Source organism: Nematocida homosporus (assembly GCF_024244095.1).
Source record: "Nematocida homosporus strain JUm1504 chromosome Unknown 4470, whole genome shotgun sequence".
Lineage (NCBI taxonomy): Eukaryota > Fungi > Microsporidia > Nematocida > Nematocida homosporus.
In genome coordinates this window covers 12,934-26,334 of record NW_026250670.1, presented here as the reverse complement: position 1 = coordinate 26,334, position 13,401 = coordinate 12,934, and the positions used below count along the sequence as shown (strand labels likewise).

Here is a 13,401-nt window from a genome sequence, read left to right as displayed (position 1 = left end):
CAATCTATCTTTGATTTCATCACCACAAAACAAAGTCATAATCTCATTAAAAACCTACCATCTTCTCCAGTAGTCCATCCTAACCGATCTCAACTCAATCCAACCCAACCTAACCCACCCCACCCCAATCCAAATACTAACTCAATTCAATCCAAATACTAACACAATCTAAGTTGACTATCGCTAAGTTACTAAAAGCGTGGATTTTTTAACTTTTACAATGTACGCACAGTCCCAACAACCAACTAATGAGCCTTTACCCGAAATAATAGTGCCTAATCCACCTTCTGATAGCATTTCTTCCCTGGCCTACAGTCCGGTCAGTGATGTTTTAACCGCCTGTTCCTGGGACGGCTCTATTTATATCTACAGCCCATCTTCACCCGAATCTCACGAAACAATGTCCCTGAAAACATCTATTCCTAACACCAACTCATCGCCTATTCTTTGCAGTTGCTTCTCTAATGATGGCGCATTCCTTTATACCGGTAGTGCTGATGGTAAAATCAGAATTCTTGATATGAGTTCTGGCAATCTAAATGAGCTGGTAGGACATAGTGTTGGTATTGGGTGTATGACCTTTACAGCTTCTGGGTTTCTAGTAACTGGAGGTTGGGATAAAAGATTGAAGGTTTGGGATCTCATGACTTCACAAACACCCATTAAAGAGATATTAATGGATCATAAGATTTTTGCTTTAGATTCCAAAGATAGATCTATTGTAGTTGGTCTTTCTAACAATCAATTAGTTACTTATGATTCTCATCGGTTTGAAAAGGTTAAGCTGCCAACTATTAGTAGTTCGTATCGTGGGGGGTATGGGTACAAAGCTCCTGGTCAAATGTCGCTGAATCGGTCGTATGAGAGTGGTAGTAAGTACGTTCCTAAGATTAATTGGCAGATTCGGAGTATTTCCTGTTCTAATGATGGGAATGTCGCTTTAGTCTCTTCTATTGAATCTAAAGTAGATTTAGTGGCTGTTCAGCCTATGGAAGATACGCCTAACAATTACTTCTATAGTTTTAAGTGTCATAAAACCGACCGTGTTCTTTATCCAGTTAACAAAGTGATGTTCCATCCGATCTTCCAGACGACAGTAGTTACCTTTGGAGGAGATGGTAGTTATACGCTTTGGGACCGACTGGCCTTGACCAGACTAAGAACAGGAGGTCCTCAAAATGACATGTCTATCACTACTGCTGCCTTTGATAAAACAGGCCGGTTTATGGCCTATGCGATTGGATACGACTGGAGCAAAGGATTCCGAGCTCAAATTCCCGTACCAGTGGAGATAAGAATCGTAAGTGTTCCAGAAAACGTGCATAAGCAACAACCATAGAGGCTAGTATGGGTGTACCACAATAAATAAGTCGGTATTAGTATTAAGTTGAGTTGAGTTAGTAGTAAGTTGAGTTGAGTTGGTATTGTATTGAGTTAGTATTAGTATTGAGTTGAGTTGATATTGTATTGTGTTAAGTTAGTAGCAAGTTAGTGTTATATTGTATTAAGTTGATATCTAGATGGCATTACCTTTGATATTTGGACTATAACAACTCAGTGGTCTACAGTTTGATTCAGTTAAGGCAGGACAAGTTAAGGCAATTTACTACCCAGCATCTAAATAGTATCTAAATACTAAACTAACACAACACAACTCATCTAAATACTAAACTAACACAACACAACTCATCTAAATACTAACCCAATAATACTATACTAATTGAAGAGGGTCTTTATTGTTTACGGGTAGTTTACTTACTAGTGGAGATTTCTATCTGCTTCATAATTGGGTTGGTGCTGCTGGATTTCTTGAGGGCTTTGATGAGACTTTTCTTTTCCTCGAGATAAGCTCGGCAGATATTGAGCTCGGAAAGAGCCGTTTGTAATTTGGTTTGAAACTCATCTAACTTGCGGTTTCTAACCCGGGCTTCGTGCTGGTGTTCTTTCTCTTTCTCCTCTAAGCAATTGGCCAACCAGTTTTCATTCTTCTCTCTATCCGCACTCCACTTAATAAACAGATCGCTTAAGGTAGTGAAGTCACGAATGCCTAATTCGCCTGCTATAGCTAGGGCTTCTGGTGTTAAGTGAATGCGGCGTTGAAGATCTTCGATCTGGCCGTTAAGTTGGTCCTCGCGCTGGCGTAGTTTCGCATTCTCTTCCCGAGCGGCTTCTAGCTTCTGTGCAGCCGCTTTAGCTTCTTCTTGCACTCTCGCTGCCATCTGCCCGGTGCTAGTTAGTCGCTCTGTACAGTGCACCTGCTCTCTTTGGATCTTACTTACAATGCGCTGGAAATGTCTATCCAAATCATCTACAGTCGATAGAGTCTTACTCGTCCGGCCGGTAGCCAATTCAACTCGTTTAATCTCTTCCACTACCCCATTAACTATCCGCTGCATCTCAGCCTCAGCCCGTTGCATTGAGCCATGCAACTGAGTCACTCGATTTTGCAAGTAACTAATCTGTTTCTCTCGCTCGGCAATAATCCCTTCTGCCCGACTCTGTACTGATACGACTTGCTCGGCCACACTCCGCTTCTCCTTCTTAAGCTCCTCCACTACCTTCTCTCCTAAGAGTTGCTGCTTCTCTAAGTTAGTGGCATGAGTAACGAGTTCTTCTAGTTTTTGTTGCGCAGTGTTTAGTTTACTCTTTAGAGTTTCATTCTCAGCGACTATTTGGTGCTTTTGATTTACTTCGCTTTTGAAATCAGTTTCTAAACTTTTGGCAAACTCATCCAGTTTCACATACTCTTCCTTGATAGCCCGATAAGCCTCTGAGATCTTGCTAATCTCTTCTTTTAGCATCTCGTTCTCTTCTAAGTTAGACTTAACTGCTACTATCTCGGCACGCATGGTTTGAAGAGCTTGTTGACTCTCTTGCTCTTTTTGGTGTTTGTAAGCTATATGCTCGGAGAGTTTAATACAATCGTTCTTAAGTCGAGTTTTCTCCTCCTGCATACGTTCTAGGGTCTGGGTGGTTTCTGTATACAAACTTTCTAAACTCTCTTTCTCGGCCAGAAGAGTTTCCATAGCACTTTTGGCTTCGGCTAGAATTTGGTTTGTTTCGATTGACTTCTTCTTGCAATCACAGGGTGGATTGATAGATAAGTTTGTTTGCATTGTATGCTCTCTAAGCTGGGCTTTTAGATGGCTAATCTGCATTTTGAGTTCGAAATTCTCTCTTTCCATTGTAGCGATAAGATGGTCGTGTTCTTTAATGGGTGGACCTCTAGTGAAGGGAAGTGCGTCCATTTTTCTGCTTGGTTTTTTGGCGGGATATGTTTATTACTCTGGCTTATGGATCTAATGGTGGTACTGCTAGGTCGATAGCAGGTATTTTGGCCGGTAAGATCGAGATGGTTGGAAATTTAGAATTATCGGGATTTTCAGGGTGTATTGTGGTGGAAATGGATCAAATTGAAGTAAATCAGCTGGCTAAAATGGGTATAGTTGTGTTTGTTTGTGCGACAACGGGTGATGGTGAGTGTCCGTATAACATGCAGGGGTTTTGGTGGGAACTTAAGCGGCGTATATGGACGGGGGCGTTTGAGCAGTTGTTCTATGCGGTGGTTGGGTTGGGCGATTCGTTGTATAGCAAGTACAACTATGCTGGGAAACGGTTGTTCAATCGGATGAAACAAGTGGGCGGGGTGGCTCTTTGTGGTCGTTGTGATTGTGATAGTATGGATAGTCGAGGTGTATACAGTGCTTTGGAGACGTGGGTGCCTGAGTTTTTGGCGGGCTTGCGTAGTCAGTGGAGTAGTATTGTTAGTGGCCCGGGGAATGAATGGAGTAAAAAGGGGTTAGTTGGGGTGAAACCAGCAACTAGTTGGGGAGTTTTAAAGTCCCGTCGAAGAATAGCTCCGTATGGCGAAGTAGATGATCTGTCAACCAAAGGATCCTTTTATTCAGAGGTCTTAGAAGTGGTCTTACAAATAGATAAGCCGGTTGGAATAGAAAGTGCGACCAACTCGGATGAGAGTGTTAGAGATGGTAAGGATGAAAGTGCTAGAGATGGTAAGGAGGAGGATTTGAATCCACATACGAATGTGATGACGTACAGTCCAGGGGATGTTTTGGAGGTATACCCGGAGAATTTAGACTACTTGGAGTTCTTGGCGGAGGCAGTAGAAGGAGAGGTAGAGGAAGCAGAACAGTTTGCCTACTTGGACTACCAAAAAGTACCTATGCACCATGAGATTGGCCGGGTGTACGAGTGTCTAGTGAATAAACAGGGTGTTCGGTTTAAGGACGATGTGCCGGACGAAACACTCTTCCTGGGCCGGTTGCAAGAAATAGCAGAGACGTATGATGAGTACTATGCGTACGTGGTTGCACCACAGCGGACTTTTAGAGAAGTACTTAGAGATCTGTTTTTGGTGGTACGGACTAGTGCCGGTCTGTTTAGTCCCATCTTTCCTCGGTACTACACAATTAGTAAATGCGATGGGTGCTTGTACAGCCTAACAGTTGGTGTGGTTAAAAGGTACACTAAACTGGCCCAGCCACGAAAAGGCCTTTGCTCGGAGTACTTAAAAGGCCTGGAAATTGGCCGGCGTGTCCGTGTGCGACAGCGCAAGTCGCACATGCCGCTTGAAGGGGACTTATTCATGATTTGTTCAGGGACGGGTATTTCTCTACCTAGAGCAACTATTCATGCTTATTTAGAAGGACATTTGCCGCAGGTAAGTAGTATTCATCTTCTATTTGGATTTAGATCGGTGCTTTACGACTGGCTGCACCATGATGAACTGGCTATTGGTCCGCCAATGCTAGTGCATGGGAAGACAGGTGTTGTTTTGCAGTATACTTTGCTATCTAAGGATAAGCAGCGGAGTGTAGTTCTTTTTGCGGCTCCATCAAGATTGGGGGAAGAGCCGGAGCAGCTAATATCTCTAGGACAGCCTAGTCCGTCTGATGGTTTGACTTGGCCCGCTGTGCCTCGGAAGAATTACTTGGCAGGCGTTCTGCATATGCTTGATAAGAGTATCTTGTTCAAAAACATTATTATTAGTGGCGCATCAAGACTAGCCAAGACATTGCCACCGGTAATTGAAGCTATTTTGCAGACCCAAGTTCATTTTTATTCGGAGTGTTGGTAGTTGTATCAAAAGTTGTTGTTTTTGCCAGTCCTATTTTGAAGATGATCTTAGTTTGGGCAGTCCTTAACTAACACATGCTTAAAATAGGACTGGTTATTGCCAACGATACGGCAGTACCACTCCTGAAACGTGCTATTAAGTTGGGCTTTTTGTTCTCCATTAGCGTACTGAAGGGCAAACCCTGTGGCGTCAACTAGCAGGGTTGGATCATTTAGCCATTGGGATACATAGACATTAGGCCAATAAATACTATACAAATTAGTGCTTTCATCAGTAAATACCTGGTCGCAAATTGGAATTGGTTTTGTAACTGTAAGCTCGCAAGCTAGATGTGTTTCATTCTGAAAGGAAATATTAGGCGTGCGCAAGCCAAGATAGTCCAGACACTGGCCCAATGTAACATTGTCGTTTGAATAGAAGGGACTGGGTAGATCCGGTGAGTTGTACGACTTTAGAAGTACTAAGGCCAAACAGATACTTAGCGTCAACCCGGCTACAAAGAAGAGCCCGATCATGATCATATATAATGGCAGCACACTAATAGGTTTAGGTGGAGAGAATATTGCCTCCACTGAATCTTCCAAAGGCCGGCTATTCATAACTAACGACCGGCCATCGTTCCTAATATTAGAGCTACCGGCCACTAAAACGCCAAACCCTACTATCCAACCGAGCACTTGCCAACCTAATACACCTTGCATTCTATTTTTTGTCTATCTCGATATAAATCATGATTGTTAAAATCACTTATTCTTGTGAGAAAGAGCCCAACATAAGCTCTATTTTGTCACGACTTATTCCTAACCCAATATCAACTTAATACCACCCCAATACTAACTCAATGCAATACCAACTCAATATTAACCTAACTCAATATTAACCTAACCTCTCAAAATGTCCGACAAAATAGCATACTAGTATTAGACGCATACGAATCAGAACCCAATTTATTCCTCACCATCCTCGTCATCACTATGTCCTCTCATATTCAATGCACCCTGCCTTATAATCTTATGAGCTATATTTGTGTATTCCACGGGATTGACTTCGTATAATGCATTCCAAACATTAAGCACGAAATTCCTATTCATTCCGTCCGGTTGATCCAGCGCACTTTGGTTTAGGTAGTGGGATCCGTTGGGATGAAAGTATCTTTTCATGAACTCCCCGGTGATATAATCAGCCGTCAGCCCAAACACCCTGCCTTTAACTCCAGCAGGAGCATAGGAAACATTGCTACCTACGGGTATGCCTTCGTCCAGCTTAATCGTGGTTGGCAGTGCACAGATCGGCACCTCTCCTATTAATCTATCAGTGGACAAGTTCTTAAGTGGGAAATTAAGCACGTAAACCCCTGTTTTCAAGTCATTGCAGATGTATTCGTGTTTGAACGATATTGCCGCGCATAACTCAGCTACTTTTCTTAAAACCACTAACTGCACGTTCTGAAAGATCGCAATTAAGATAATAATCGAGGCCACTGATAGTGCAAAGATAAGAAACATGAAAATAGGCCGTTGACTACAACAGGACCACATATGCTGTAAACGCCAAAAGCATTTCCTTTCTAAGTCTTTAGTCTGTCTCTGTATTGTGCCCTTTTTTGGTATCTGCGGTGACAAGTCACCGATCTCAGCTGCATGGTCTCTCCTGCTCGACTGTTCTCGCCATTGGTTTAACTCAATATTCTCCGCTAAAGCAGTACCTAGCACCACTCCCAAACTAACTAGCCCAACTAACCACAATCCAACCCCATACCTACGCATTTCTTGTATCCCAACCCAACCCCATTCCTATTTAACCCTCTCTTCTACTGATACCAAGACCGATCATCCAAAATCCCCAAATCACTCTATCTAAACCTATACAATCTAAATCTTCAAAAGTATCATTTAATTAACCCATTACAAAGCCCACTTAATCCAACTCAACACAATCCCAACACAATATCAACACAATACTAACACAATACGAACCCATAGACCCCTTCGTGTCTTAATAGACCCAATACCAACCCATTACTCAAGTTAATTAGAGTAATTAGCCCAAATGTGGCAGAATAACCTTAAATTAAGGAAAGATGCAATCTATGTCATAAATTACAGTCGAATAGACCGACAATCATACCTAATTAGGGTTAGTCTAGACTATTATTTAAAGGTCTGATTTCTGATGAAACTATAAATACCCTAGCACTTCCCTAATCAATGAGAAAGTTCCTAGTTGTTTCCTTATGTCTACTTGTCGTCATGATGATTACTGTACGAGCAGCCAGTGATGACGCATCCACCGATAGCAAGAAGGCTAACCCCAAAAAGAAGACCGGCGCCAGCAACAGCCAAGATGACGACAGCGATGACGAGAGCAAAGATACCACCAAGAAGATGGTAACCAAGTCTTCAAATGCCACCACCAGTGCCGGATCTGGCCTTGCAATTGGATGTATCTTTATGGCATCTATCGCAGCCTTCTCCCTGCTGTAAAATAAACACATCTATGTTTAGCCGGGTTAGTATAGTATTGGGTTAAGTTTTGTGTAATGGATTGTCGGATTGTTTTAGTTTAGTTTAGTTTAGTGTATTGTTAAGTTGAGTTAAGTTGAATTGGGTTAAGTTGAGTTGAATTTATTGGTATTGAATTAGTGCTAGCTAAATACAGGATGACTATTACTTATCTTTGGCTGGCACTTGCGTAATGGTGTTAGACTTTCTTTGTCCTGCTAACTTGAAGTACTTCACCTCTTTATCTTGCAGCCTAAGATTTACTTTAATCTAAGCCAACTCAATTCTTATCTTATCTTAACCAAAACAGCAAACAAAATACAACCCAACACAGCACAACACAACACAATTACATTAAACTTAACACCAAACTCAACTCAACACCAAACTCAACTCAACCCAATACATAACTCCTTTATTCAATTCAAAACATTCATTATCCAGCACTAATTTGATTAAAGGCTAAACCAATTATTGTCCAGGAGATCTTCCTTTAATGCTGTAATTTGTTTGGTAGATCTTAAATTTTAGAATCAAACTCATTATTTGTTATCGTTTTAATTAACAATTAATTAAATTCTTATCTATAAATATTCTTTTGTTTTGCTCAACATGGTAAAACTTTTGAAGATATGCGGAGTTGTGGCATGCGTTAGCGCTTTTGCTATCTCTAGTGCACTGGCCGATACTACAGCGGCCGCCAAAAACGTGGACAAAGTCAGCATTGATATGGCTTCTTTACGTTTTGAAAATGCCAAACCGGCCAAGATAGAACCAAGTAAATCTACTAAAGCTACAAGTACTTCTGGGAAGTCCACTACTGGTGAGGCTAGCAAAACCGGAGCAGCTGGAAAGTCCGGTGAGGCCAGCAAGCCCGATGAATCGGCTAATCCAACCACTAGTGACAAGTCCGCCAAGAGTACCGATGGTGAAAAGAAGACCTATGCTGATGACGATGTAGTTGGTAGTGTCAATCTTGTTTTCAGTCTTAACCGAACAAACAGCGATCCTATCTACAAGTCCTTCCTAGGCGACACTCAAAAACAACAAGATTACATAACTCAACTCAAAGATCTCATCAAAACCGAGTCGCTTACTAACATTAAAGCCCAAGTTAGAAGTTCTAAAATCGGTGCTTCCGAAGATGATGCCGTCAATGCTAACAATTCCGTTATTGTCGATATAGACATGTCTAAGGTCGAGAGTATTGGTGAGCAACTAAAGCGGCAAATGCCAAACTTCAAGTTAGGTTCAGAAGTAACCATTGAATTACCTCTTAAGCTCAAGGACTTAAATGCCATTCAGGACCAGATGAATCCCTCTGATGACAAATCCGCTGTTTGCTTCAGTCTCTCCAACATGCCAATCCCTAGGTTAGATAAGGATAAAGATGATCTTGTTCTGAAACCCCAAACTTCGCACATTACTGCTACGTTTTACACCTCTGCTGTTCCTTGCCGCCAAGTCATTGATGGCATTAAGGATTCCACTGATTCGGAACACTTTTTATCGAAGTACTGGCACTTCATTCTGATCGCCTGCGTCCTTGTTGTTGGACTCTTTGGTGGTTTTATCTACTTCATGAATTCTAAGAGTTCCAGTTAAATCATCAATAAGCAATAATAAAGCACTGAGTTTATTTTGACCTACTACATCGGATAAATATGGCAACGAGATCTTAGGGTCTTCCATATCTTTTTTATCTCCTCATTTAAAATCAAGACTCCATCCCAATCCTATCACCATTCATCCTATTATACAACTACTACTTACACTAACTCAATACCCTCCTATACCCAACCCAACACCAAACACAATCCTAAACCAATTTGAGAATGCATTTGGAAATCTTCTCTAGTTTTTTGTGCACAGATAAGAAGTATTTGATATCTTCATTTGGGCCTTCGTCACAGATATACTGAAAAGACCCAAAAATAAACACAATACATAATATCTCTGATGAAAGTCTAATCAAAGCTCGTCTTATATCTCGATGGACCTCTATCCTAAAATTAACACTTTCCTGTTGCTCCCACTTCCTATACACTTCCTCTTCTTCTCCTACAACCCAACCTCGCTGCAATATTAAGGCCCGATTAGTCCTTACTTCTAAATCAGTCTGTTGCCGCCTAATAAACTCTCGTCTCTCCCAACACTTAAGCAAGAAATCCCCTACTAAGTACCCAGTAGTATAAAGAAGTAACCGCCGCCTAAAATTCAAAACAACCGCCAAAGATAGCACTAATAATTTTGATAGATAATTTAAATAACTTCTCAAGTACTTCATTCTTTCTCCAGCTATCTCCACCTCATAAATCACTCTATTAACTCTATCCAGTACAACTTCTGAACTCTCCCCAGTCCGAACTGCACTTTCCACCAATAAATGCCGTTTCCAAGCCGATTCCTTCACATGCGCTCGTTCAGCCACTATAAACAGTGTTTCCTTCCATGGCAGTATCGCTAAACAGACTTGTAAACCCATTAAACGAACGGCCAGTCCAGTCTTAAATGAAAACAATATCCGAGCATGTTCCAAAGATAAGCTCTTTTGCAAGAAACATAAGCCATTAAACCCGACTAAACAGACCACTTGCCAAAGTTTTAGATAGCCAATATAGATCGAGTTAAGCATTCCACCTAAAATTTATTTATGGGGTTGTGGTATGAAGTCCGTTTGAAAATGAGTTTCACGATCATCGGATTGTTCATCAGTTGGGTGCAAAATAAAAGGAACATATTGATCTTGGAATAAATGTGATGCATCTTCCATTTCTTCTATTTCTTCTATTTCGGGTGGAGTTAAACTTGAATTAGGTTGTGATTGAGATGGGGTGGGTTGTGATTCAGATAAGATTGGGTTAGGTTGTGATTTTGATTCAGATTGAGATAAGACTGAATTAGGTTGAGATAGAGATTCAGATTGAGATAAGACTGAATTAGGTTGAGATAGAGATTCAGATTGAGATAAGACTGAATTAGGTTGAGATAGAGATTCAGATAGATATTCAGATGAATTAAGTTGATATTTTGTTTTTGATTGAGATAAGGATGGGGTAGAATGGGAATGAGATAGGGATAGGTTGGTAAGTGAAGGGGTGGATGAGATAGTCATGGGTATATCTTCAGAAGTTTCAGCTAGGAAAACAGCTGGATTAGTAGCAGAAGGAAAGTCAGAGGCTTGAGAACCACTACTAATCTCCATTTGAGAAAGTCTTCGTAGATCATCAATTTCAGCTTCAGAAGTAGTAGAATTAGTAGATAAAGAATTAGTTGAATTATTAGATAAAGAATTAGACTGAGTAGTAGTTGTATCAGCAGCTGATCGATCAAAATGACTCTCTTCTTCATTTAGGGACTCCAGTAACTTCTGTTCTAACTCTTCTCTCTCCATAAGATTAGATTGAGTTGAATTAGTAGTAGGTACTAAACTAATTGTATCAATATTAGCAATACTATCAACCTCAGCAATCGGCATTGAAGATAACAAATTAATACCATCCTCATTCTTATCACTAATCTCACCACTCTTATCAATCTTATCAACCTCATCCTTATCACTCTTATTACTACTAGTAGGAGTACTCTCTAGTGCATCTACTAGAGTGACTTGGGCATCTGTATGGGGTACTTCATTGAAATATCCATCACCTACTTCACATCTTAAACTGCCCTCCTCAGTAGGTGATAGTTCAACTAGTCTAATTGTAGCTGTACCTGTATTGTAAACCCATAAACGAACTGAACCTCCTCTATTACGCCAAATAAACCCAGCAAACTCATTATAATCTGTAAAAGCTCCTTCATCACTACCTATGATGTAATCTTGTTCCTTTTGTAAGCGAGCATCTAAAGCAGAAGAGTTGTAGGCAATATCTAAGATACGGAAAGTAGCTGGGGCCATTGTTCGAGTTTGAATTTTGATACTAAACCCTATCTTTTCATTGGGTTGATCATTACTTTTGTTTAATCTTATCTCAAAAGTATCTTTAGTTCTAGCATCATAGATAGTTAGATTGACTTGACCTAGACTAGTCCAGGCTTCACTTATCCGGCTAATATCATGCTCAGAAGAGACTGGAACTCCAGTAATACCAATTACATAGTGAAAAATAGGAAGAACTCCTGCTCGGCCGGCTGGAGACTCTTTTGCTACTCGGACAATCTGTAAAGAAGGCCCAGTTCTTGTACTTGTAGTGGTACCCATGCGATAAACAGAAAATTTTATTGGGGAAGTACTAGGTTGGGCTTGTATTTGCTTGTTTTAGGGGTATTAAAGGGTTTAAATAAAGGATTAGAGCGGGATAAGAGTGGGGCTAAAGTATTTTTAATGGGATGTATTGAGATTGGGTATTAGAGATGTATTATAGCATAATAGATAAGAAATTAGTTTTGATTTTAGTTTAAGATTTAGTTTGGTATTATGTTGAGTTAGTTATTGTATTGGTTGGTGTTGGTTGGTGTTGGTTGGTATTGGTTGGGTATTGAGGTGAGTTTAGTATTTGTCTAACTCAAACCAACTCAACTCAATACCAACTCAATACTAACTCAATACAACTTAATCTAAATCTTAAACTAAACCCAACTAAATACAAAACCAATAGGAGTTTAAATTGGTTTAGTTTGTAATAATACTATCTACAATACTAATAATACTATCTACGACACTAATAATACTATCTACAATACTAATAATAAACTCTAGCTAAATAACAATCTAAATACTATCTTATCTTTAATGCTAATACTAACTCAATACCAACCCAATTTCACCTAATCAAACACTAATCAAACACTAAACGAACACAATCTAACACTAACTCAATACTAACTCAATACAATAACCAACCCACTCAACTCAACTCAACTCAATCTAATCCTTTGGTATTGTTTTTGATCCAGCGATGGGTGAGGATTTGGTCGACTGTCAGTCTCTTCTCTGGCTCCCGTACTAGTAACCGACTAATAAAGTCCTTACACGCATTGGAGAGATAAGAAGGACAGGCAAAAGTAACTGACTTGATTCTTTTGAATGTCTCCTCTGTACTTCCTTGCGTTTCAAACGGTGGATGCCCAACTAAGAACTCATACGCTAAAACTCCAACTCCCCAAAGATCAACGGCCTTATCATGCTTTTGATGACAAACCATCTCTGGTGGAAGATAGTCCATGGTTCCACAAAAAGTATATCTTTTACTATCTATATTATGCACAGCCCATCCAAAATCAGCGACTTTAAGTCGATCGTCAGCTCCTATCAGTAAATTTTCTGGCTTGATATCACGATGGATGACGTTTTTACTATGGATGTACTGTAAGGCTCTGGCCATCTGAGCAATGTATCTGGCGGCTTCTGGCTCAGTAAATCGCTTCTTGTGTTGGAGTAATTTGAACATTTCACCTTTGGCTGCATACTCTAGGATTATATACACGTGAAGATCGTCATAGAAGTAGCCGTAGAGTCTTAAGATGTTCTCGTGTTGGAGATGACTTTGAATTTCTATTTCGCGTCTTACTTGTTTTGTAGCATTAGAGTTGGTTATTTCGGATTTAAGTAAGATCTTTAAGGCAACAATAAAGCCGGAGGCTTTTTCACGGGCTAGATAAACTCGGCCAAACTTACCACGGCCTAAAGAAGCCCCAATCTCAAAGTCGTCGAACTTCCACGTACTCATGAAATAAAAGAAAATACAGGTTGGTATTAGTAGTTATCTGGGGGTCTAGAGTGAGTATTGAGGTGTTATTTGGGTTGGGATGGACTTGGGTAGGGTGTGGGTGGATTGGTGATTGGCCAGTTTGGGC

General features: G+C 40.4%; 10 protein-coding genes across 10 annotated transcripts; 4 read left to right on the top strand and 6 right to left on the bottom strand.

Annotated features, from left to right (window-relative positions):
* Positions 1-220: 220 nt before the first annotated feature.
* On the top strand, positions 221-1,339 carry NEHOM01_1467 (mRNA export factor; the record flags this gene model as incomplete). The annotated part of the gene is made up of 1 exon (XM_051490345.1): positions 221-1,339. The coding sequence occupies one exon, from the start codon at positions 221-223 to the stop codon at positions 1,337-1,339; it is 1,119 nt and encodes a 372-aa protein (XP_051346305.1).
* A 412-nt stretch (positions 1,340-1,751) lies between these two features.
* NEHOM01_1466 (uncharacterized protein) lies at positions 1,752-3,248 on the bottom strand (the record flags this gene model as incomplete). The annotated part of the gene is made up of 1 exon (XM_051490344.1): positions 1,752-3,248. One exon carries the CDS (start codon positions 3,246-3,248, stop codon positions 1,752-1,754), a length of 1,497 nt encoding a protein of 498 aa, XP_051346304.1.
* A 26-nt stretch (positions 3,249-3,274) lies between these two features.
* Positions 3,275-5,098, top strand: NEHOM01_1465 (uncharacterized protein; the record flags this gene model as incomplete). Its single annotated transcript, XM_051490343.1, has 1 exon — positions 3,275-5,098. The coding sequence occupies one exon, from the start codon at positions 3,275-3,277 to the stop codon at positions 5,096-5,098; it is 1,824 nt and encodes a 607-aa protein (XP_051346303.1).
* Positions 5,099-5,145: 47 nt separating this feature from the next.
* NEHOM01_1464 (uncharacterized protein) lies at positions 5,146-5,799 on the bottom strand (the record flags this gene model as incomplete). Its single annotated transcript, XM_051490342.1, has 1 exon — positions 5,146-5,799. The coding sequence occupies one exon, from the start codon at positions 5,797-5,799 to the stop codon at positions 5,146-5,148; it is 654 nt and encodes a 217-aa protein (XP_051346302.1).
* Positions 5,800-6,045: 246 nt separating this feature from the next.
* On the bottom strand, positions 6,046-6,864 carry NEHOM01_1463 (uncharacterized protein; the record flags this gene model as incomplete). The annotated part of the gene is made up of 1 exon (XM_051490341.1): positions 6,046-6,864. One exon carries the CDS (start codon positions 6,862-6,864, stop codon positions 6,046-6,048), a length of 819 nt encoding a protein of 272 aa, XP_051346301.1.
* A 441-nt stretch (positions 6,865-7,305) lies between these two features.
* NEHOM01_1449 (uncharacterized protein) lies at positions 7,306-7,581 on the top strand (the record flags this gene model as incomplete). The annotated part of the gene is made up of 1 exon (XM_051490327.1): positions 7,306-7,581. One exon carries the CDS (start codon positions 7,306-7,308, stop codon positions 7,579-7,581), a length of 276 nt encoding a protein of 91 aa, XP_051346287.1.
* Positions 7,582-8,211: 630 nt separating this feature from the next.
* Positions 8,212-9,204, top strand: NEHOM01_1462 (uncharacterized protein; the record flags this gene model as incomplete). Its single annotated transcript, XM_051490340.1, has 1 exon — positions 8,212-9,204. One exon carries the CDS (start codon positions 8,212-8,214, stop codon positions 9,202-9,204), a length of 993 nt encoding a protein of 330 aa, XP_051346300.1.
* A 214-nt stretch (positions 9,205-9,418) lies between these two features.
* NEHOM01_1461 (uncharacterized protein) lies at positions 9,419-10,234 on the bottom strand (the record flags this gene model as incomplete). The annotated part of the gene is made up of 1 exon (XM_051490339.1): positions 9,419-10,234. The coding sequence occupies one exon, from the start codon at positions 10,232-10,234 to the stop codon at positions 9,419-9,421; it is 816 nt and encodes a 271-aa protein (XP_051346299.1).
* A 12-nt stretch (positions 10,235-10,246) lies between these two features.
* NEHOM01_1460 (uncharacterized protein) lies at positions 10,247-11,806 on the bottom strand (the record flags this gene model as incomplete). The annotated part of the gene is made up of 1 exon (XM_051490338.1): positions 10,247-11,806. One exon carries the CDS (start codon positions 11,804-11,806, stop codon positions 10,247-10,249), a length of 1,560 nt encoding a protein of 519 aa, XP_051346298.1.
* A 661-nt stretch (positions 11,807-12,467) lies between these two features.
* Positions 12,468-13,274, bottom strand: NEHOM01_1459 (aurora kinase A; the record flags this gene model as incomplete). Its single annotated transcript, XM_051490337.1, has 1 exon — positions 12,468-13,274. The coding sequence occupies one exon, from the start codon at positions 13,272-13,274 to the stop codon at positions 12,468-12,470; it is 807 nt and encodes a 268-aa protein (XP_051346297.1).
* Between the last annotated feature and the right edge of the window lie 127 nt (positions 13,275-13,401).